The 24263-nt window shown below is 46.3% G+C and overlaps 2 protein-coding genes across 16 annotated transcripts in view; one reads left to right on the top strand and one right to left on the bottom strand.

The window, feature by feature from the left end:
• HSPA8 (heat shock protein family A (Hsp70) member 8) overlaps positions 1 to 24263 on the bottom strand; it is a 240724-nt gene that overhangs the window by 177736 nt on the left and 38725 nt on the right. The gene's annotated exons all lie outside the window — the stretch shown is intronic.
• Positions 1 to 24263, top strand: part of GRAMD1B (GRAM domain containing 1B) — a 107346-nt gene that overhangs the window by 52088 nt on the left and 30995 nt on the right. For 8 of the 15 annotated variants that reach the window (XM_080366835.1, XM_080366843.1, XM_080366838.1 and 5 more), the window contains 4 exons: positions 15711 to 15921; positions 17438 to 17458; positions 20751 to 20774; positions 23311 to 23331. In XM_080366835.1, coding sequence (XP_080222961.1) covers positions 15711 to 15921; positions 17438 to 17458; positions 20751 to 20774; positions 23311 to 23331 — 277 coding nt within the window. Of the gene's footprint in view, positions 1 to 6328; positions 6640 to 15710; positions 15922 to 17437; positions 17459 to 20722; positions 20775 to 23310; positions 23332 to 24263 lie in introns of those variants that run through there. The other 7 variants (XM_080366848.1, XM_080366849.1, XM_080366844.1 and 4 more) reach the window with 5 other exon arrangements.

Here is a 24263-nt window from a genome sequence, read left to right as displayed (position 1 = left end):
GTACGCTCCTCAGGGTGAGGGCCCCGGCTGGCCGCAAGCTGCCCAGCCCTCAGCACAGGGCTATAAAACAAATAAAAATGGGCGTTACTTTTATTAGTGCTTGATCTCAGAGACAGCTGTTAGTGTTACTGATGTGCTTGTTAATCTTCATTTTCAAGTACGCTGACTGCTGTATACGTTATCTGTCAGTGCAGCGCAAGTGCTTCTGGCGTAAAATACGCACCAGCTTATCATCAGTGCAGTAGAACAGAGCATCTAATGGTTTCAGAGAAAAAAAAGGAGATGGATTTAGTTTTAAGTGGAAGTCAGCAGGGGACTTAAGGATATGTAAGTGTCTTCGTAATATATGATTAGGAATTCAAGACAGAGAGCTTGTGGGAGGTCAGCTCAGCCAGCCTTTTTCACTGCATCATCCCAAGCTGGTGGTTTCCAGGCCAGGAGCTATTACCTGTCCATGATCCATGATGCTTTTGCTTTGAGCTCTCTGCTTATCCGGACCAGGATGCAGTGCCTGCACACCATGTTGGGATGTGATTCTGTTGGTCTCAACCTACAGGGCAGAGTGGGGCCTACAGAGCAAAACCGACGGGTTCCCCTTGTGCTGTCCTTCTCCTCACTGTCAGCAGTCACGCTGAATTAAAGAGGGCTAAAACTGCATTCCATATCCTCATGGATAAAACCGTTTATGAAAGTGATAGCTTTCAGAATCTTGGGCATTCCACATGCGATGACAGCAGTTGCTGAAGAAACTGTCTAGAAAGGTTCTGGCCATGCAAAACACGCTTGTCCTGTGTGAAGGCTCCAGCTGTCCCTCGGACACTTCACTTGGCGATGCTAAGCCTAACTCCCCGCAGCCTCTTTCCTCACATCACTTCACCTTTTCTGCTTTTGGTTTTCCACGTGCTGATTGTTTCAGCGTGGCGTTGAGGACAACAGGTAGGGCTCAGTTTCCTAGGCGAGGTGGGATCTGCTACTTGTGAATGTCTTTAATTCTGTGTGGTTTCATTTGTGCAATTAAGGAGAGCTAATTAGCTCCTTTTAGTGCAGTCTCCTTGCAGAGGTAGCTGACCTCTTGTTAATCCTGGATTAAGTTCTTATTAAGAACTGGCTCTTTGTGTGTCCCAGTTAAGATGTTGACACTTTGTTCTCTCTCTCCTTGTTCCCCGCCTCCCCCTCTTCCTCCCCATGCCTTTGAGCACATGATTGCCTGCCTCCTTCATCCCCCACTACTGTAGGAATGTAGCAGCTACTGTATCTTGCTCCGTGCTCCATGAAAATGCCATTGTCAGTTCAGAGGACTCTAAAAAGATTTTTGCTTCATCTGGTACCTGTCTAGGAGCCCATTTTCTGTGAGGGAGGAGGAAGAGTTTTGGCAGTGCTTCTTATTGCTTAATAGGGTGAGAATGTGGTGGGGTTTAAAGAGTAGCACCCATTTTGTACGCCAGGGGCTGGAAGGGTGTTCCATGGTCAGAGCACGGGCTAGCAAACAGGACCACATGTCTCAGCCAGAGAACTCGCCCTGTACTATGCTGCGCGTTCAAAAGCTGAGTCCGTACATTCATGGCCAAAGAGAGTGTTTAGGAGAAAAGCACCTTTTGTGCTCCAGCAATGGTACGAGCGAAAAAAAAAATGAACACGTGGAAAATACTAATTACCACCCAGATGCGTCAGTTACCCACTAATGCTAATCCTACTTGCAGATCTTGAGGTTGTAGCACTACACTGACTTTTCCCTGAGGACATGCTTTCTTGACATTCCTGATAGTCTTTCTGAAGACATGGCCAGAAGTACTATGTAAGTCTTAGTGTCCCCTGGTTCTGTTCTGAACTCAGTTGGAAGGTAGAGATGTTGGGGAATAACTGTCTCAACGGCTTTCCGTTTTCAAAAAACATCCTATTAAAAGTGGACAAAGAATTTTTCAGGGAAGGGGAAATGAGAAACTTTATGTGGTTTCAAATCCAGGTGCTCATCGTTCCCAGCCATTTGCAGACACTTCTAAAGACTGCTGCTTGCTGCTGTATCACCGCTGTGGCTTACGGGGGGGTAAGGTTGCTCTACCTGCATATAGAGTTTATCTCAAACCCGCTTGTTGCTCCGTAGACCTGGGCGTTGAGGCACTGGACTGTCCCGTGTGTATCTGTCATCAGTCCCGGTCTTTAATTTCTTGAACAGTGCATTATTTCCTCTCACCCGAGAGATGCAATATGTATGAGTATGCTTGTGTTACGGCTGGGTCTGTGGCACAGCTCAGTCCGGCAGGCAGCAAAGGTACGCCTGGCACTGTCTGCGCGAACGCGAAGGGCCTGCCACAGATAGGCATGCTCTGAATTAGAGCATCCCTGGGCGGGTGCTTGTGGTGAATGACTGTTCACCTTTCTGTAGGGCTTGGTAGTCCCTGTGGCATTCGGGGTGTGACCATGTCGTGCCGTGAATAGCTCAGCAGTTGAGCCCTCCTAAAGCTGTCCTTCATACATGAGATAATGCCCTAGTGCTTGTCCTGATTCTTTTAACATCAGTACCAGGGCAAGGGCTGAGAGACATACGTGCAAGTAAACCCAGTCGACATAAAATGGGTTCTGCAGCTCTTGAACAAACCCAGGAACTGGTAGCTTTATGTTCAGAAGAGCTTCCTTAAGGGCGCCTAAAGATTGTCTTCTCAGTGCAGTATTATCGCAGTACTATCATCATGAAACAAGCTGTTTGTAGTGACATGAAGGGCGCTGCACAGACCCAGAAATGTAATGAGAGTATTTGCTCTTCTGAGAGTTCTGGGTTGAATTTTGCCGGTCTGCTGAAGTTTGTAAAGCTATTGAGGCGTTATGTAATTTTTCAAATTACCCATAACTTTGCCTCTTGCACGCCATCCCAGATAAGCCTAAGAAGCTTTTCTCGAAGTAAGTCTTGCATTTTTACTACTGCTCTTACAGCGCTCTTGGAAGCAGAACTTCCGTTTGATTCATCTTCTCTCCTGACAGTCTGAAGAGTGGGTAGGTTTTAAAGTCACGTGTTGAGTCTATCCTACCACTTCATGACCTGCTTTGAGCCTTTGCATGTTCTCCATGGTTCTGAATCTGAAGTAGCCATTATACTGAATTTTGCCAGAGCCTTTGGGTAAGTGTGCCTCTCATGTGAACACTGAAAAATACTGTCTCCTTCAAACCTTGACAGTCATTCAGACAAAGCATCCTAAAATTCGTAGAGGCTGAGAGTCACACTTCTAGCTATTTTCATACATCTTTGAAAGCCATAAGGAAAAAAAAAAAAACCACTAAAAGTTTCATAGACTGTAAAACGAAATGGGACCATTCAGATATCTCTTTTAAGTCCTGTCAAATGCAAGGTATAAGACTTGCCTGAACTGATTCTGGTTTGAGGTACAGAACAGTACTTAGGAAAACACAAAAACCTTGTGTAATATTGTTTGCTGCAGATGGATGATCTAGCTTTGAATTAGTTCCAGGGGTTAGTTTTGTTTAGTTCCGAAAATGCATCTCTCTTGTCTAGTCAGAATTTGTCAGGCTTCAGCTTTCGGCACTCGGTACTGTTGCACTTTCATCTTTTACCCAGTATTGTCAAATGCTCACCTGGAACACCAGTTTAAAGCTTGCCATTCCTCGACCTCCAGTCTGTGGTGAGTGGATTGAGTGCCACTGCCTTTATTGTTCATCGCTCTTGTCTGAACCCTGTCCAGACATTTATCTACATTGTTCACGAGTTGAAACTAGAGACAGTCCTAGACATAGCGTTTCAGTGGGAATTGCCATCCTCAGATGCGGAGGTACCATTGCGTTGGACACAGGGAGTAGGAAAGTTTGTATGTTACATGCCATTTTCTTCAAACATGTTCGGAAATTCACCAGTTCATGAACTTTTGTAAGCACTTGAAACTTGTAATGGTCACGTGAAAATAAAAAGTCAGGGTGCAAGTTACAGTGGCTCTGCTGCTCGGACTGGATAATGAGATTTTGCTGTGTTCTTGGTCATGCCTAGGTTTGTGCTGCTCCAATGTTGTTGGTGAGGCGCACAGGACTACTGCATGCAGATTTCTCCAGTTGCAAAACACACTAGATTTACCCATAAACACTGAAATGTGGTCCAATGGATTGAAAAATAAACTTTTGAGGAGAAGGCATTGCAAAATTAAGAGAGTTCTGTGTTGGTAGAAGGTCAATATGTGGGAGGACAAGATCGTGTGGGATTTGGCCCGAACTCCTCACTGCCAGTTGTTACTTGCCTTTACAACTTTTCCTGTTAAGAGACTGTGCGTTTCCACTTAGCTAGAATACTCCATCCTTACAGGGACTTGCAGATCTAAAACCTATAGTCAGATGTTACTGAGTGAAGCGACAAATATTATTGTCAGCTCTTGTGATTGTGCTTTGGATTAATTTTGCTTGGTACCCTTTGTAAATCTCCAATACTTGTAAAAGTGTAACTACGTAAGAAACGTTCTCGTTTTGATAGAAGTTTCTCCCATGATTGCAGAGGAAACCTTGAGAGCAAAACCTGAACAAATGTGCGCTAATGGAATGAGAGGACTAAAAACCAGGTTTGTTTTTATGAAATTAGATTTCAGGTGCCAAGTTCATGTTTGGGATGAAAGCTGGTGTGTTTTATGGTGCTGCCAATCATAAGCATCTAAACAGAGAAGGTGAAAAAGGAAGCTTGGTCACAAGATAGACATCACAAATTGACATCAAGCTGATGGATCTCTTAATGGGGCAATGCATTTACTGAATGGTGGTAATATACACAGTAAACCCGTGTACATCTCTGTGTATTCTTTGAGTAATATGAAAAGGGTGATGGTGCAGTTGTACTATCCAGATAAAAGCGTGTATGGTGATAGCATTTTCAACTTAAAATCATGTGCAGCATTTGAAATGCATGGTGGTGTGAGCCTGCTGGAGCACTGATTCTTAAGAGCAGAGCACCTCCTGCTCCCACTGATTGTGATTATAGCGAAATGATGTATAATCAGCCTTTTGGAGAGATGCTCTTTTGGGACGTTAGCATTGAAAGCTGTGACTGATTCTTAAGAGAAGAGAAAATGGTCAGCCCTGTGTATGGAATGGGTAAAACGCAACAAAAGAAAGCAAAACGTGGACTGACGAGCATTTCCATCACTTCAGGCACAGCACCTTCTGTTATCAGTGGGGAGCAGTAAGTCCCCAAGGGGGTCATTCGCAGCGTCTGAAGGTGGCTGTAGTCAGCCTCCTCACTCAGGTACGCTCTGAATCATGCTCTGGAGCTGCCTGCCTGGCTCAGTTGATACCGCAGGGGACTCTGAAAATAAACACCTAAGGTGGGCGATGTGAATGTAGACTGGAGACTGCTGAGGCACAGAAGTGATACACAGTGTAAATTTTTAAACTACTGTAGCCACACTGGTACAGGAGCTTCTCTGGGTACTCTTTAAGGCTTGTTTCCGCTAGAAATTTATTTCACATTTAAAGCCCTAAGATAACCCAGAGTACTTCCACATGTGGATGCTTGTGCTTCAGATCAAGGGTGTTCACATCAAGTTCTACACTATTTCCTTGCACAGATAAGGCCCTATTTCATATACTGGAAGGAAAAATGCAGGCTAGCTGATTGTTTTGCTTTCTTCTTTTTCATCCTTCAGCCTATGTAATATATATTGTACTGTGAGAGCGCTTGAGAGGGACTGAAACCCTTGTTATTCTGGCATAAAGCTGTCTATGAGCAGGCGTGTGGGGTTATGGTGGTCTGTACATCCCCCAAAGAAGCACTGAGTACTAATGCTACTGGAGGCTTGTAAACTTGGCTTGGTGACGTTTCTTTAAAAATCCCAGGCCTGTTCACGCATGGATGGGCATGAAAAATGAAACCAAATTAGCTTCCTAGATGAAGTAAACTCAGCTGAGTTGAGGTCACCTTAATTCTGAATGAGTGTGTCCTCACAGTATTTCATTCAGTTTAGATAATCCACCTTACCAGTTAATTAGGTTTTGGTTTTCCAGGCTGTTCTTGTATTGACATGTTTACAGGTTTCGAAACTTTCTCCCCCACGTAGGAATGGTCCAGCGTGCACACAGGGAGGATGAGTATGGTTATTTTTTTTTTCTTCCCCCCAGCCTGTCGGACCTTAACCGGTAGGCTTTGCCCAACTTTACGGGCAGCATGTAGGAGTGACAGGTATACCAGGGGGGCCTTGGGGGGGATGGCAGGAGCCCCCCCCGCCCCGCGTGTCTGGGGGCTGGTGAAGCCGCGGAGGGGGTTGCATTATGTAAAGCGGCAGCCCACGGGCTGCGTGCGTGCGCGTGCGCGTGTGTGTGCGCGTGCAGCCGCGTGTGTGAAAGGGTGGGGGTGGGGGTGGGGGGCGGCCGCGCACACGGCGTGGGGCTGGGGGAGGAGAGCGGCTGAGCCATGGCAGGAGCCCGAGCGGCGTGCCAGGCCGCTGGGAGAGGGGGCTCCGCGTGCCCCTGAGCGGCCCCGGGCACCCCCGCCCCCCCCCCCTTTCCCTCGGGCAGGGCTCTGGGATGGTGCGGGAGGTGAGCGCCCCCCGCCCCCCCCCCGCCGGCCCCCCCTGCGCTGCCCCCGCCACGCGCGAGTGCGCGAATGAATGAATGAATTCCTGGCTGCTCCGCGGCGCGCCGGTCCCTAATGGCTACCAGGTTAGTGTGCCTGCTGCTCCTCCCGCTGCTGCCTCCCTTCCTCTCCCCTCCGCGCGGCTGTGTGCTGCCTGCGGGCTCCGGGTGTGCGTGCACACGTGTGCGTGTGTGTGCGTGCACGTCTGTGCCAGAGGAGCCGCGGGGCTGCGTGTGCGGGGCTCAGCACAGGTTTGCCGAGCAAATCTGCCGTCGGAGACACGCGCTTTCAAGGCAGATTAAACCTGGAGTCCATGTTGGTTGCTGCTGCTGCTCCTTTCTGTTTGGGGGACTCGAAAGCAGACAGCGTGACATCATGTTGCGGAGATGCTTCGTGGCTTTCCCCTTCCACAGGCTGATTCCTTTTCCCCTTGTTCTTCCCCATGCCCGCGCCCTGCCTCTCCTGCAGCGGAATTGCTACAGCAGCCTTTTCGATTGTTTGAAACCACCGATGAGCAAATCTGATGGTTCCCCCCCTCCCAGCTTTCGTTCCCCTCCCCCTTTTCCCTTTACGCCTGCTGTCTCCCCCATCCCCCACCCCCCGGAGGGGCAGTTATTACCCTCATAACATCTGGGGGTGCGGGGAGAGGCGGGAGGGGGCTGGGGTCGGGGGGGGGGGGCTGGCAGTGCGTCACGGCAGGGCAGCTGCTGCGGATCTGCTGTATTTGTTTGCCCATGTGCTCCCTTGCTTTTAAAAGGGCTCGGAGCATGCACACTGACGTCTTGCTTCTGCTTTGCATTCCTCTCTGGGTTTGTATATTTGCAGTGATGGGAAGAGGAAAAATTTGTTTTGTGCTGCTTTTCCAGTCTGTTCTCCTGAGTCCATACAGGTGGCTCTTTCTCCCCCCCCGCCCCCCCTTTTCTTTTTTAGCAGGGGAGAGCGGTAGGAAATGAGGACTCATTGCACTGTGCATGTTTATAGGCACTGAGAATCTGATGAATCCCCGTTCCCCCCAAAATTGCTGCTGCTTAAGATTACTGGTGACTAGCATTGCCCTGTCTGTTGTGGAAATCGCTGATTTGGTGAAGAGGGTACATTCCTGTTTCTTTGCTTCATTAAGGCACATGCATCTGAGAATTTTTGAAGCTGGTAGATGTAGGATGGAGCTTTTGGCTCAGTAGGACAGAAGGAAACTTCAAGCCCAATCTCAGAGATGTATTTTACATCAGTGTAAATAACTTTGAATGTCAAGGGAAGCCCCCAGCTGCCTGTGCTGCTGAAAACCAGAAGGCTGGATAAAGCAAGAGAGAATATGTCATGTGGAGGGGGACAAGCCTAAACCAGGTCCTCAGGACAAAGGACAGTGTGTGACTCTTGCACTGAGGGTGTCTGGCTCTTCCCAGTATTGGCTGCGGCCCTTGACCTTCTCTATTTTTAACTTTCAGCTGGATAGTGCTGCTGCATGGTTAGAGCAAAGGGGAGAGATTGCACGGAGGGTATCGGGGTGAGGGGATGTGAAATTGTCGCATTGTTGTTTTCAGCATGGTAAAGGGATGAAACGTTAAGGGATGAGCAAAAGAAACTGGTTTGATCACAGCTTTGAAGATCACAGCATCTTCCATTAATTTATGAAAGCTGATGCTGATGAGCAGCAGGAGTGAGTGGGAAGGTGTAAAGCTCTAGCTTTGTCTTCTGCTCCTGAGGTATGCAATATCCCTGTCCACCCCCGCTTTGTCGCTGATTAGATGTGGTGTGAGGCTTTGTTAGACGTTTAATCTGTGGTTTATAAAACCTCTGCCACAAGATTAGAATGTGTTCAGGGGGACACTACCTGTGCTGGGGGTGAAGTCCTGGGATGCTCTTAGCCTTGCTAAAGTTATAGCAGGAGATGGGCAGAAAGGGAGAGTGCTTGTGCTCTTCTTGAGGTAACCTGGGAATTGTATCACACCTAAGTCCCCATCTAAAAATCAACATGGATCTTTATCACCAGCTCTTTAGTGCTATATTGCATTTATCTCACTCTCCCTTGAAACAATGCTCGTGGGTTGATGCGTGACAGCAATGCAGCGTCTCCATACCATTGAAAGATTTTGATGTTAGCTTGGAAATAATGAGGTTTAAAATAAATGTGCTTGGATTTATTTTAATTTTATATTTTATTCTTGACCTGGCAAGTTTTCAGACTTTTCTTTGCATCGGAGATGGCTTAAGAACGTCCTTCATTATTGTATTTATTTTCTGAACAAGACCTGCAAGCTCTGTTCTACCCCACGTTCCAGGCTCTGAGATTTTGAAGACGGCATCGGATACTGCAGTTCTTGCTGTTAATGACAAGAGCCGTTGGCATTGTGGTGGGAGGAGAGGCAACAAAAGTCCGTTCCTCCTTTGGAAGTACAGCCAGCTATAGACCAAGTGGCCCACAGGTGACCATGCTGGGGCTGTGTCTGAAGCAGACATGCCGTCAGCTTCAGAGGGATGTGAAATTCTTATTTTGCATTATTTCCCCTTTATTGCTTCTCGGATTGTATTATCCGTCATACTTTGTTCCATGTGGTTTGTCGTCCTCTGGAGCAGATGGAATTATATTAATTTGTGAGTGATGGAGGGGTTTAGTGTGTGATTTATAACACGTGTTAGTTCTCCGCAGATTAATGATCCTTTCTAAATTACGACTGTTGCATTATTGGACAGTATTATTAAGATCTGTCTTGTTCTATTTTGAAAACATTTTCCAACTTTTTCTTGGGATTTTTGCAATAACTCCAAGTACGAAGGGAGCGGTGGAGGAATTGTTTGAGGCACAAGCACAGTGGGAGTTTCTGTAAGATACCAGACCATTTGTCCATCAGAGTGGATAGTCTGTCTCTAGTGGTAACCAGTATCAGATGATTCAGAGGGAGACAATGACATTGTTAATAATACATTTGACCAACCTTGCAGTGCTGTATGTGGGCAGAAGGCAAATACCTTCTTAATACTTGCAGTGATTTGCTAATCCCCTGAAGCATAATAATTGCATTAATTTTATCTCACGAATATGTAAACATGCTATTGAATGTCATAGGACACCATTCTGTGAAATGTCAAAATAATCAGGGTTAATCTTTGACAGGGATGGACTTCTCTGGTAAAAACTAGTTGTTTAAAAAACATGCAGAAAGTATACTATTCTTGCTATTCTTTTTAGAGCACTTGTCATGAAACACTGCTTGGTTTCTGTACAGTCTTACAGGTGTCATTGATTTTTAATTTAATGCTTTCTTTTTTTTCCTTTTCACTGAGAGATGTAATATAAGTAAGAGCATTTTCTTATTGCTTGTAGAGCAATGGCAAGCCCAGGGAATTGCTTGAGGAGATATGGAGGTTTTCATTCTTGGATTATCAATTTGAAGTGAGTGTAGGTTGGTGGTGATCAAAAGTTGTTACCATCTGCTTGCTGTTTGGTAGACTGCATAATGAGTTTCTGAATCTCATCTTTTTCCACTGATGTCAGACTGTATCACAGAAAAGTATCTCTGTAGGCGTCTGATTAACTGCCTTACTAGCTGTTTCTGAGGAGAATTAACGCTTTTTGTACTACAGCCAGGCTAGAGGTGCCTTCTTGACCTTGTAGCTTTTTCTGCTCTTTTCAAGACTTTATCAGTACAGTTCTGTTTCATGCTTGACGATCTCCTTCATTCTTGTTTAGGAAAGCATGTAAGCACAGGCTTGACTTTGTTTGCACAGCCCATAGATTTCAGACGTACAGAGTTGAATATGTGCTTGAGTTCCTTGCTTGTTTGGGGACACGGTACTCAGCACTTTCCATAATTAAGCCCAGCATTTGCAGTGCTGTTGGTAACGCCAGTTTTGGGCCTTGAAGAACTTCCTGTCGGGTGGGTGCTATGGGCTGCGGGGAGATACAAGCAACTTCAACAGATTTACTCTTGGAAAGCAAGTTCTTTTGAGAACTGCGGTGGACTTTGGAGGCTGCCGATTTGGAGGCTTTCCAGATCAGGACCTTCTTGAGGAAGCCCACAGGGTTTAGAAATACACTGCAGGGAATGGTGTCATTGATGCCTGAGAGGCTGGTGGCCACAACGGAGGTAGGGAGCATTGTGTACCTGAAGCTGCCACTTGCTTAGGTGAGCAGCCCCTGTTGCTACAAATCCTTTGGTACTCTTCGTAACATAGTGATTATTTCTGGCGAAATTTTGATTCGCATACTGCAACTGGCAGATTCAAATGGATTTACTGTGTGTCATCTTAATCTGTATCACCACCTGAGAAGAGGACAACAAGGTACTATTGCACAGTGTAGCTGCAGGTGCTGTGACAGTGCTCTTCTGCGAGCTGTTGTGTCTGGAGGATGGCTGCTGGCTATCGGGGCGTGTGTGACTTGGGAAAGACCTGTTGCAGGGTGCTTGTCTTAAGCCCAGGGATGGCTGTGTTGTTGCAGCAGACGGAATGATTATTTCGGAAGATCTGGTAGGATGGACAGACTTTCATGTTGATTCAGGACTGCCTGAAGGTCATTCATGCAGAATTTATTTAAGAGACTTGAACAGAGTCAGGTTTCTTGTTGAGTTCTCTGTTAAAGCATTGCAAAGAGTCCTCATGGTTCCTTTGTAACTGTAAGAATTCCAAGCTTAGCTTTTGGAGTATAGACCGTAGCCTTTCCCAAAAGCTACTGCTTGCTGAAGTCTCTGTTCACCAGCTGGTCCACATCTTTACAGGAAATACTCTGTTGGAGGCAGAAGTTTGGCCTTTTTGCATCTTGCCTTGTGTCCTTGCACTGTGGAGAGTCCAGGGTAGGATGTGACTGGGTGGCTTGTCTGTGCATTGCCAAATATTCATTGTTTTTCCACCACCTAAAGAAAAGCTCAGTTCTTCACTACGCTGCTCCAGATACCGAGGCTTGTCCTTCATGCGACTGAACAGGCTTTGGCCTCTTCCTGGCTGCGTCACGCTTGCTCGTGTTATTTTTACTGCAGCTCCAATCGTAGGACAAGGTGTTTCTCATAGGCACAGTATGAACATAAACCAAGACGATGTACTCTGCCTTCTGTGCTTTCATATACTCTGTGCAGGGGCTTCACCTGGGAGCAAGGGGCTGCTGCTTAGGTGGGATTATTTGTGTTCTGTCCCTGACTTCATCTGTTGTGTCTACTAAAGGCTGCGCTGCAGGGGCATGTGAGGCTCTGAATGCGCTCTGGTCAATTAAGTCTGTAAAGCATTATTTATTACTATTATTTTTTTTTTCAAAGTGGGTCAAGCCGTTTTGGCATTTCAGGCGTCGATTCCTGGTTCAATTGCAGGCCTCGGTCACTATGGCAACCGCAGAAAGCGTTCGTCATGGCTGTGCCTTGGGTCGGATTCAAACCTCGGGACTGAGCAGGAGCAGCGAGGGTTTTGAGGGGCTCGGGGAAGGGGGGGCGCGGGATGGAGCTGCAGGCCTGGGGGGTTGTGCCCCTCCTTGCTGCGGTAGAGGTGAAAGGCTGAACAAACAGACTCGTCGTGTTCTTCACTGCGTGCACACCCGTGGGGTCCTTCGTGTGAGAAACACTCGCCACTGCCCCGTCATCGGGTGGTGTGAGGCGGATTCAGACCTCCCGAGTTTGATCGGCTCTTTGCCACTCGCTTAAGGGAGAGCCCGAGAAGGCGCCCCTGAAGTGATCTTGTTTTCCTTCTCTCTGCAAAGGCGATAATCCATACGTACTTAACACAATGTGTATGTATGGCTTTAGTTTTCTAAAGCGTGCCAGAGATGCGAAGTGACCGGGAAATGAACTTGGTGGCCAGAGTTTGCCTGAGATGGCACCAAAACATGCGGTTGCGGTAGCGTGAACGGAGCCTGGACACACACAGGCAGGTTTCAAGCTAGTTAGTGTTGCTGCTGCTCCTGTGTAGCTGCCGCAGTGTGGGTTACCCAACTGTGACTGAAAAACCCACCTGAGGAGCTTTGTAAGACCGTGGGTGATGAGCTTGAATTGGCCTCTGCAGCTGCGCGCTGCTTGGCAGGACCTGTACGAGGTGTGTTAAGGCAGTTCTGGTGCGTGTGCTCAGTGTGAAGACTGAGAATGTATCTTCAGTGCCTGTGTGTGCGTGAGCCTATATTGGAACCAGTATTAATGTGTTTATTGTAGTCCACAAAAGGCAAAGTTTGTGGTTTCTCATATGACTACAGTTTAAGTAAAAGAGTAACAAAGTTTTTAGCAGGTTTAATCTGAATTTCACATGCGTGTGGTGCAGCTATACTCTGGTTTTGAACGGGTTATTTTGTGTTTTACTTTAGGAGCAGTATAAACTCAGTGCTCCTTTGTAACTGGAACTTGAGAGCAAGCAGAACCTTGACAGAATTTGACTTGGTCTTTATAGAGTTGCTTGAAGCTGAAACTCAGAATGAAACTTGTGAGTATGAGCTCTCCCATGAACTGAAAATGAGAAGGAGGTTGTGCGTGGTAAACTTGGGTTTCGTAGAGCTGTAGAGGGAAACCACGTATGTCTGTTCAAACAAGTTCAGTGATGTGTGACTTGGGAACATTGGCTTTGAATTCTTGCCTTGTATTTCTGGGGACCTCTCATATAAACCAGTTCACGTTGAATCAAGCCTGCTGGGGGCAAGATTTAGGAAATTTGATGTAATGTCAGATAAGCATAACGCAGCATGAGCAGGAGCAATACAGCCTCAGAATTTGGGGTTCTTAACTGTAGAAATGGCAATTCAAAACCATTTCCATCTCTGGAAGCATTGCTGATGAACTTAAGTCTCAGTCCTGTTTGCACAGCACCTTCTGCACATGCATGTAGTTGCTGACTTCAGTTGGTACCCTAGATGCAGCTGTGCTGGGTTGTTCAAAAAGTGTGTACATCTCGAGCTTAGGCAGGAGCAGGAGCAGCAGGAGGACAGAAAAGGTGAAATACCCATTTTAACTGGGTCAGCTGGATGTCTGTAAAGAAACTCGATACTTTTGTACATTTCAATAAGCTGGAAAAACCCTGATAGTTTTACTTCATGATACACCTAAACTGTTGCAGGTAACGCTGCTGGGAGAACGGTCCAGATTGTCTTTTGTTTCAGATACGATTCAGAGGGATTAAAGCTTGAATATTGCTACAGTTGTGCTCTACGTGTGGTTATATTCAGTGTTCCTGTGTCTTGACCAGGAAGGGAGGACCCTGTTGGCGTATTTCACTCATGAGATGTGCCATTCTTAGGTGTGAACTGTGAAGAAACAAGCTAAAGGAGGGAAATTACTCTGCCGGTCTTCACAGTGGAGCTAACTTGCAGTTTAGGTGGCATTTGAACAAGTAGCTTTTTATTATTATGTATCTATATGATTCTCAGTCTATTAAGTAGAAATAGGTAATGGAGCGGAGTCTGTAATTTAATCCATCTTGCTTCCTGCTTACAGAACATTTTGCAAACCCGTTTTCTCCAGCCTGTTCGTTATCTGCATGAACTTCCACACTTGATATTCTTGAAAGTACCTTCTAAGAATTTTCTGCAAAGTGTCATGCTGCTGTTCTTGCCAATTGCAAGCTCCTTGCATGTCCGAGTATGAAATTTGATTCTGTTAATGTTTGCACAAGTGACTTTGTTGTATGCTTTCCGCAGATTGTCTAGGGAAGGTTTCATCACTTGTGCTTTAACAGAAGCAGTGAGCAAATAGAGGATAACTTATGAGGCCAGCTCTTCCAGTACTAAACCAAACTAAACGAAACCTGGTAACTACTGGAGGAGCATTTATTTTATCTACCTGTATCTGCTAACTAACATCTGTAAAATATTTTAGGCATCCCCAGAAGTAAGAGGTCAATATGATTTTTATCTGAAAATTAGTGAAGCCTCAGGTGTGAATTCAACTTTTCTAGATTTTCAGAAAGGAAACAATCCATTTTAACTACCTCATTGTACCTTGCATTGTGAGAAGCAAACTTCAGTTTGCTATATATAATTGGGCTTAAATTATAACCTGTGAGAGTTTGATTGTACTGGCTTCTTTAATTGAGTCCCTTACAGCTGTTAATTCCCTTTTTCTATTGCTCACTCTTCTGCCGCTCCGATGTGGTCTGCTTTATAATGCTGAGAAGATAACAGGGTGCCTTAACAACTCAGCAGGGCAGAGCTAGCACCAAGTTCATCCCTGGATCAGCCCAGGTTCCACTGTAACCTGCGGGTTGCAGAGTTCAGCCGTGGCTGAAAAGGCCTCGGAGATGTTTGGGCCGGTCATAAATAGATTTGGCTGCTGAAGGAAATGAGTTACGTGGGGAAAAATGGATGTAGCGTATGGTATTTTGAGGAGTCTGGCAGGAAGAAGCAGCATCAAAAGAGAAGGGACAATGAGGAAATCGGAGTTTTCCTGTTCTGTATAAATGTGTAACTAGCTTTCTGATTTCAGTGTTACCTTCAGCAAATGCGCTATGGGATGAGAAGTTCCATTTCCCTAAATGTTTCATAATTTCTGTAAAAGTCTGAAAGGTCTTGCTTTTCTCCATTTTGAAAGGGAAACTTTTTTTTTTTTTTTTTTAAAAATCATGAAAGCTTTTACATTAGAGCAAAACATTTTCATGCCCAACTCTTAACGGGTGTGAGAAAGGATGGTTTGATGCAGGAGAACATGACTGCATTGTCTGTCATCATGACTTCCCTCCTAGTGCCCCCTCGTTTTTGATGATCTTTAATGGAGTGTTTCCTTAAAAGATATTCTGGTTTTGTGCATCCTGTTGAGAATAGTTACACTTGCTGAAATAAAATAAAGAAGGGGTAGAGTAGGACTGTATCGAGAACACTCTGACATCTCCCTCATTCTGGAGTGCAAGTGTAGGTTTTCTAAGCTCAGGTCATCATTTTAAACTCTCAGAGCTGACAGGAGACAATGAGTTCATTCTCGTAGGCATTTCATCTGTGGTCAGATGAATTGAAGAGTGGGTGGAGAAAGACACTGGCAGGCCGTTGTAGTTTCCTCTGCCGCTGGTAAATTGTAACTGTCTACAGCCTAATTTTACTGGGGACGTAAGTCCCAAGTGTGGCATTGGGTGCATTGCTTCAGGAGGCCAGATTTGTCCGCTGTGCTAGTGGAGAAATCTGCAGGCAATGCACCACCTGAAGGCATGGGTACAGTTGCTTTCTGTTTGAGTTGAAGATGATTAACTTGCTCTTCCTTTCTTTCTGCAGTACTGCCAGTAACTCAAACCGCAGCACGCCTGCCTGCTCCCCAATCCTGCGCAAACGCTCCCGGTCCCCGACACCGCAGGACTCCCAAGGAGACGCCATGGTGGAAAAAGGCTCAGACCACTCGTCAGACAAATCCCCTTCCACGCCGGAGCAGGGTGTACAGCGTAGCTGTTCCTCTCAGTCAGGACGCAGTGGGGCCAAGAACTCCAAGGTGAGAAGCAAGCAAATTACTTTGGCCAAGATGCACATGTGTCCCCAGTTCTAAACTCTCTTAATGCAGTATGCTAGCTTTGTCTTGTGCCTTTTTTTCTCTGGCTAACTTTCCTTCTTCCTCCCCTGTCATACCTGTGAAAATTCTCCCTAGCTGGGAGCCGTTTGCGTAGGTCAGACTTCAGCACAACCTGTCATCCTTTCAGTGACCTGAGTCCATGAATTGCTGATGGCTTGCACTGCAGTTCCACAGGGGCTCATGTAGGCTAAACTTTTTGCAGTCAAGGTCCCGTTTCCTTGGGGGGTTCTGTGGTTTGGAGAAAGACCTTGAGAAGCAGCTGTTGCGATTACTTTTTATCATCTGGATCATGGAGGGTCATGGAATAAATAAAAGTTCCTGTGTGCAGACAGCCTGTGAAGGGCCCGTGCATTTCTCCAGTCCTGTCTAAGCCCTGTGTTGAGATGAGGTTCGAGTTGCACAGAATTGATTTGCCAATCCTCTGCACATTGCCTCCAGTCGGTGCAGTGTTACGACTGTTTTGGCCAGGGTAGATGATATTTTCCCTAGAAAGGTATTTTTTGTCTTTTGACCGTATTAGAAAGAGCCTTGTCTTTGTTGTACTGAGGAAGAGGGTTTCAGGTTTGGTGACTCTTGATTTTCTGTGAGCAGTGGGACCTGGTGAAACACACACGAGGGCCTTGGGAGCCAAACGTAACCTTTGATTATAACCCCAGTGTCCGTGGTGTATCGTAAGATAGCTGTCAGGAGCACTTGTGTTTGTCCAGGTTTTTGAAGTGAAATATTTCAGCCTCAATAACTTCAGTGGTGACGCAGGCGTAACTCAGAAATGAGTTGTTAGATCTCTGCCCGATTTATTGCTGAATTGTCACGTACACAAAAGTCTACCCACTCCCCTTTGTGGTCACTGTCAGGAGGGGAAATAGGATTCACTGGGCTGAACTGATGTGTCGCCACTGAAGGGGGGTGTATGTGAGTTCAAAAGAGGGGGACGAAGGGGTTTTTCAAGATGAATCATTTCAGACTCATCATTTCTGAGGTGGCCCTTGAGGTCAGACTCGATTCCTGTTTACACAGGAACCTACAAACGCCACCTAGGACAGCAGGACCGGGTGACACCTGCGGGCATTGTGGAGCCAGCAGTCTGTCCCCAAAAGCGCGCCGTGCGGGTGCGGACGGAGGCAGGCGGGATGCACGGCACGCTGTGTTTATAGCCACGCCGGGGGTGCTCTGTCAGGGGAACGGTGCCCTTGGTAGGGGGGATTACATTGCCCTGGGTCATGGAGTGCTGTGATTTAAGGCCACGGGAGTGTGATTTTTACCAACATGGTGACTACTAAAGCTTGGCTTTAATTATTGGTACTTTTCCCAAGGAAGCGGGGGGATGTAATGCTTTCTGTTGGGTTTGTGGGTTTTCCTTCTCTTGATTTGTGAGGTAATTTTTCTTCTTTCCTTAATTTCTCTCTTTTCATTCCTGCATGCTTTCTCTCCGATTAAGTCACACAAGCGCCTCTCCAAAGTAAGCCTTCTTTTTTCTCTCCTGTCCCCCACTGTAGAATTGTTTCATCACTGAGAAACCCTCCCTGTGGTACTGAGCGGTGACCCCAGTAAGGCATTCTCCTGGTGTGGCTGTGAGAATGTCAGCAAGAGCTCGGCTCGATGCCTGTAGCTGAGAAGCTGGTTTCACTTATATCACTGGGATCTCATTAATATTTGCTCACATGGTGTGAGAACTGGCCTGTTCATCACACTCCTTAATTACTTCCACCTAATTTTAGCTTTTGTTTTAAGGTTTGCTTTCCCTCTCCCTCCCTTGAAGTGAGCTGCTCTCTTTGCCAGGGAGAAACCTGCTGGCTTTGGTAGGCTGAACAGGACCGTAATTCCTTCTCTTTTTCTCTCTTCTTACTTTATGCCTTTTAGAAACAAGAGTTGATCTCCATAACATCTCGCCTGCTTTTTTATGATGAATAGTAGTTTTGTGGCCAGTGATCTCAGCTTACTGCCCTTGCACGCTTTCCCGTGTGATGTAAATATTAAAGATCAGTGATTTCAAATGAACCCAGCTTAAACCTGTTAGAACAGACCTGTCCCAAATGAATTGTGAGAATTCATGGGCTCGCTCTGAAAGGTAGTAAGTAGAAGATCCCTCTGTGGGTGCTTGGATTGGAGATAAGATCATTTGAGATTTGATCTCACATCTCTATGCTACCCTCAGAAGAGTGTAAAAATCAGAAATGCAGATGGGATGCTTATTGGACAAAGTGCCAGGCTGTTGGCTTTTCCACATGTATACAAGTAAAGTTGAAACCAGAATGGCTTGGATGTGGCTTCATAATCCACGAAATCAGTGCCTTGGCTTTTCCCTGGTTGATGGCTTAGATTTCATTCTAGGCAAGTACTCAGAGAGCAGTGAAGTCTACAGTGCTGGCTTACCATGTTCCTGTGGTCATAATGCCTCTTGTAACCAGCCTGATCTTGCATGATGGCTGGTGTCTGCTGGAAACTTCTTTATTGTTTGTTTTTTTTTTTTTTAGACAGATTGTCTTGTGCTTGGTATCTGTAGCTTGGATAACTGCAAAGGAGGACTGTGGGACTGATGTCTCAGGTGAGGTGTGAGAGAAGTTTTATGGAAAATGCAGGTCTGGAGTAGCAGAGTCCTGAAAGGGTTTCTGGTGAGTAGAGGTGTGTGGGTCAGGACAGGTCGTGGTTAGGCTGTGGTAAGCTGGAGGCGGTTTAGCTAAGCTATGGAGAGGTTTGTTAGGAGAGAGACTGGTGGGAAGGACCTGGGTGGAGAGCAACGTATGTGTAAAAGGTATGTGTAGTGGTACTGCGATGTGCTTGCAGCCAGCCCCTTGCTTTTCTGAGAGATTAAAAAAGCCACCAACTTCAAGACAGTTAGAGAAACGAGGGAAGTGGACCTCAGGACGAGTTCTGGTGCAAGGAAGCCGATGCACAGAGGGAAGGGGATCCTGGGCATGACCTCTGCCAGCCTGCATCAGAGACCTGGTCACCCGCGGTCTGTGCAGAGGGTGAGCCTCAAGCGGTGTGAAGGCTGAATCTGTTTTCTGCGCTCCACAAGATGGCTTTCTCTGGTACAAGTGAGGGAACTCAGGCTAGTACGCCCCCTGATTCTGCCCCCTGATTCTCCCCACACGTGGTGATGGTATGTGTTGCAGCCAGGGAGACTTTAGGAACAAGTAACTTCAGGACAAAGATTTTAAAATCTCCTTTCTTCTCCTCTCCCCACCCATCTTCTGCAAGAAGAACGGTCGGATTTTCCAACCTGTCTTGCTAATGAAATGAAACAGCTTGAGCCCATGAGTTTGATGCTGTGTTTATACAATTGCTGACAGATCTGCTTGAAGTCCCCTGCCCTCTTTGTCTGGTGCGTGAGTTGTCGTGCTGCGGCGGTGCCGTCAGAGGGCGCTCTTCACCAGGAGTTTTTAAGCACTGGATGACACCTGTAGGAAATCTTCTGGAGCTTCTTTCCCACCAGCGTGGCATGGACCGAACCCCCTGTAGACTTGTCTCAGCCTTAGGCTTTTACTGGCAAACACTACTGCTTCTGGGACAGCTTTCTGAACTCAGAAAAAAAACCCCCTTTTTGCTAGCAGCCAACAGATGAAATACAGATTAACTGCTTTGCTCTTGCCCAAGGGTAAAAGTGATTTCCTCTCCGTTGCAAATCCTTCAGATTTTCCCCACTGTCTATAGATAATAATGAATGCTGAGGACAAATACCAGGCTAGGGGAAAACACGAATTTTGATACAGGCCCTGGGGCTTGTAGAGCAGTTTAGGTCAGAGGGGACCTCTGAAGGTCTCTCGCCCAAAGCCCTGATGCAGTTAGGGTGGGCTGCTCTAAAGTCTTGGCCAGCCACATTTTGCAGCCCTCCGAGACTGGAAATCCCACAGCCTTGTCGGGCCCCTGCTCCAGTGCTTAACCACTCTTGTTGTGAACAGGCTTTTTCCTTCGATCTGAATAGAATTTCCCTTACTGCAGCTTATGACTGTGGCACCCTGTCCTTTCGGTGTGCGATTATGAGAAGAGTTTGGCCGTGTCTTCTCATTTACCCCTCCCATTGGGTGGTGTAATCCCCTTTTAGGTAGTAGGTCATGAAATTCTGGTGGTTTGGGACTGGGGTGAGGGATTTGGGAATAAATGTCATCAATTTCTTTGAGTTATTTGGCCAAGGGCATTTAGAAGCCGGGCGATTAGTATAGATTTTGGAAGTACACAGGTCAGGAAAAACGGCTCTGGAATCTGTTTCGAGCTCTGCCCTCACCCTGGTTCTCTGCCTCTGTTGTAAAATGGCTTTAGGGATACTTCTAGAGCTCTAGGGCATGTCATTATTCACTTGGCAAAAGGTTTCCATTTCCCTGGAAGCAACAGTAAGTAGGAGTGAGTTGTGATCCTGCTCCCAGTAATGCTGAAAGCTGGAAACTTCTGTTGGCATCAGGTTAGTAGGCTGAACGTCATATGCGTGATCCACTGCTTCCCATCTGCACTGTAAAGCTGTAGTCTTCCATAGCAGTATATACAAATATGAGCTCATTAACCCATGAAGATTTAGAGGCAACGCTATATTAATTAAAGGCTCAGAGAAAGTAGCCCATTTTTTTGCCTTCCTCAAGTTCTCTGAAATTCTTTCTGATTACATCCGCCATGTAACTATGAACTCGGGTATTTGCTCCTGTAGTATCGTCTCTGCAAATCAGTTACATCTTTTCCACTTCTGTGTGCAACTCCATTCCTCTGTTACTTATTTATTTTCTTTTTTCAGTTCTAATGTTTATGGTTTCTTTTTCCAGTATGACAGACTTAACCTGCTCAAAGTAAGAATATGTTTTTCCTTTTTCTTCTTCATTATACCGTCTCTTGATTTTCACAGTTCACATCCCCTTATATTCTGACTCTCAGTGAGTTTAAAAAAAAGAAAAGGTAAATAAAATTAAAGGTAGATTAAGGATGTGGGTAGTCTCCCTTCTCTTTGGACTTGCTGTAGTCAGTTTTACCTGCAAAATGGGGGCTGCGGGAAGGAATCTTCTTGTATTTAGAACACTTGGTGGAGGCAAAGGATGAACCTTGGCTGTCAGTATAATTGTGTGGAAGAGCTTAAGGAAGGAGGAGCTGCCGAGCTCCTTTCCAGAGGAGCTGTGGTTTGGTTTGGAGAAATTCAAATGTGAAGGGAGAAAAAAAGAGTTACTGCAATTAGCAGCAGAGGGGAATGAAGTCCTGTTGCAGTGTGCTGACACCACAGCATATGCACCCTGATTTAGAAGACACAGTGACAGTAATGTCTCTATTTTATCTATGCCAATTATAGTTTGATTATGAATTTTTTTCCTCAGGATTTTTTGAGTTATGCCTTTGCTCATTAAGGCAGACAGATGGCAAAACAAATCTGCAGGAAAATCACTCCGTCTTAGACCCTGTGCTCCTGAGGACAAGGTGGTGTGTACATGGTTTAAGATTAATTCCCCTGTTTTTTTTTTTTTTTTAGTATAGGCTGAATTGTATAAGCCCTTTTTTCATGTCCTACTTGCAGCAAGGGCTGACTTCAACCAGACCCTTTATGAATGCAGGGTATGGCCCAGTATGGAAAAGTGTAGGAAGTACGAAGAAGTTCCTCTGGTTAGTTGATGTGTATTCAGTTCTTCAGTTCCTATCCTTTCCTCAGGGTTTCAGGAAAGGCCTTGGGAATGTTCCTGTTTTTAATGTCACACTTCTGTATTTTGGCATAAACTACGATACCGTGGGGTTTTCCATTAGAGACCAGTGCAGCGAAACTGGCAGAAATGCTCAAGGTTGCAAGGGATCCTTCAGAAATGTTGGCTCCGGGAACAAGACCCAGATGCCTGTAAGGTTGTCTGCTGGAGCGGCACACAGGGAGCACTGGAAACTGAAAGCAGGAAGGTCTAGGGAAAGAACAGTGTGAGCACCTCCATGTCTTCACAGAAATCTCTGGTCCAATTAAGGCTTTGCACTGACTTTTTTCCTTTGGTAAACATCCTGTACGTCCTTGGTCCTGTCGTGGGCTATCCCAGTGCAGGTACTTTCTGTGTTTTGGTGAATGTGAACTTAACTCTCTGTGGGAAACTTCCGCAGGCTCTGTTACAAGTTGGAGAACAGTATGTTTTCCTTCGTGTTCCAAACTGGGTATAAAACTGTGAAAAACACTCCCAGTCCAAGGTCAGAAGCAAGATGACTTTAAAGAAAGAAATGCAGTGAAATATTGCTTCAGTCCTTGTCTGTTAGGCTCGGCTCCCCCAAGTGTGATGTAGAGATGCCGTTGCTGGTTGGGAGAGGGGGACGGACACAGCTGTGTGGCTGTCAACACACAACGTGCCCGGCAATGTGCACTGTGGCTGACCACTGTTGGTGGGGAAAGGCTACGGTGCCTCCCGGCTTCGTAGCCCGAAGGTAAATCCACCCTGAACTGGGGGATGCCTGTACGTTCTGTGAGTTCTGCCCAGTGTCCTGACCTCGGAAAGCCAGCCTGACTGCAGCAGGACTGTGAAGCTTCTTTCTTCCTGCCTCTGCAGATAAATCTCACCTCCAGCCGAAAATTGCCAAGTGTGACTTTCCAAGCTGAGCTAGCTTTTTCATACGCTCCAGTGTGACATGTGGCCTGTCCTCCCAACCCATCTGAAAAGCCATGATAAGGACAAAAAAAAAAAAATCACATGTGCAGATGATGCAAAACACTGTGCACTGAAATTCTGAAGAAACCCCAGTGGGTTTTTTTGGAGTTGTCTTTTTTTTTTTGTTTGTTTGTTTTGGTGTTTTTTGGGTTTTTTTTCTTAGCTTTTCTAGCAATTTTCTTCAGCAGTTTTCCTGGCTTTGTGTATGTCTCCTTTTAAAAATACTATTGAAAACTTTGCCCGATGGCTTTTGTGAGTAAAGTTGTGTCCCTGCCTCCTAACAGTTCTTCAAGGGCTTATTTGCACAGGGTCTATTCAACGCAATGTGATTTTTGCAACCTAGCCAGCAGGCGTGGAAGAATGAAGCCTCTAATAAGAGAAGTGCTGGCAATACGATGATTATTTGCTCCTGTGTTGCTAGTGGGCGCTGCCGTTCTGCAAAAATGATTACAGCATGCATGCGTGAGTTTGTGTGTGTGCGTGCATGTGGACATGCACACGTTAGCCTGATTTGTTTCCGATTATGGACTCGTGCTTCTGGATTTGTTCTTTGTTCCTGTAACTGGAAATAACTGTGTTAGACCACACTGTGAAATCCATTGAAATCATCAGTTTAATCCCACTTTCACTTCACTAATTATACAAACCAGATTGGACCTAGTTTCTCTGTCCATCTTTCTAAGATCTCTGTGCTAACTAATGCTTCTCTTTTATTTTGTCCTTACAGAAAAGCCAGAGTTGGTATAATGTAAGTACTCCAGTTTCTCTTGTCCCTGGGTGAATATGGGCTGGGTACCTGGGTGGGGGGAAGATGCAAAGGGGCTCTGCAGTGGCACTGGGGCATAGCGGCCATTTCCAAAAAGAGGAGACAGAAATGGCTTAGAACTGGTGAAGGAGGACTGACATCCTGAGGAAAAGGATGCCAGAGACAGAGGGTAAAAGCTTTGTCTTTTCAGTCACTCCTCCGATGCTCCCCACATCCTGTACCTTTCGGTTTCCCAGCAGAGTTGGTCTTGATGTGGTGACAAACAGCTGCCACCGTGCAAACCCTTTGCATCTCTCAGGGTGGTGTGGGGTGAGAGAGGAATCCTTTTCTGATGACCTCACAGAAACACAAACCATCTCCTTGCTTCTGCCTTGATCTTCCTTTCGTTCTGCAAGCACGAGCGGTAGTGTTTTCGGTACAAAGCTGGTGGTGTGCAAATTGCCACAGTCGGTGTCACTTTTGCACAGTTGAACCCCCACCCCTTGAGCGCTTTGAAGTAGACAGCAGGCAAATGCAGCAGCCGTTCCCTGTTGAGCAACAGTTCCTACCTTACTGCAGCCTGAGGTGTCAGAACCAGTGATTTTGGCTGATAACAGCGTGGTCAGCTTTGACAGAGGCACGAGGGGCAGACTGACTTCCTTGCTTTGTGTAATCAGCACCGAGGAAAATGGGCAAGGAGAGGAAAAGAGGCGCTCTCGGAAGCGGAGAGCAGCATAGCGGCAATGGCATTAAGAATTAAGCATAAACCACGGTAGGCCCGGCTAGCGGAGAGGTGGCAGATGAAGGAACGTGGTGTGAGGCAGTTTGGGCAGATGCACAGGCCCAACCAGGCTGCTGCAAAAATCTGTGGCCACGGCTAAAGGTGCCTTTTGCTGTTACGTGAGAGCTGCTTCTGCCTGTAGCTGCTGAGATCC

The sequence above is a fragment of the Falco punctatus genome, assembly GCF_963210335.1.
Source record: "Falco punctatus genome assembly, chromosome: 16".
NCBI classification, from domain to species: domain Eukaryota; kingdom Metazoa; phylum Chordata; class Aves; order Falconiformes; family Falconidae; genus Falco; species Falco punctatus.
The sequence above is the reverse complement of the archived record's forward strand: the minus strand, read 5'-3'. Positions and strand labels throughout refer to the sequence as shown.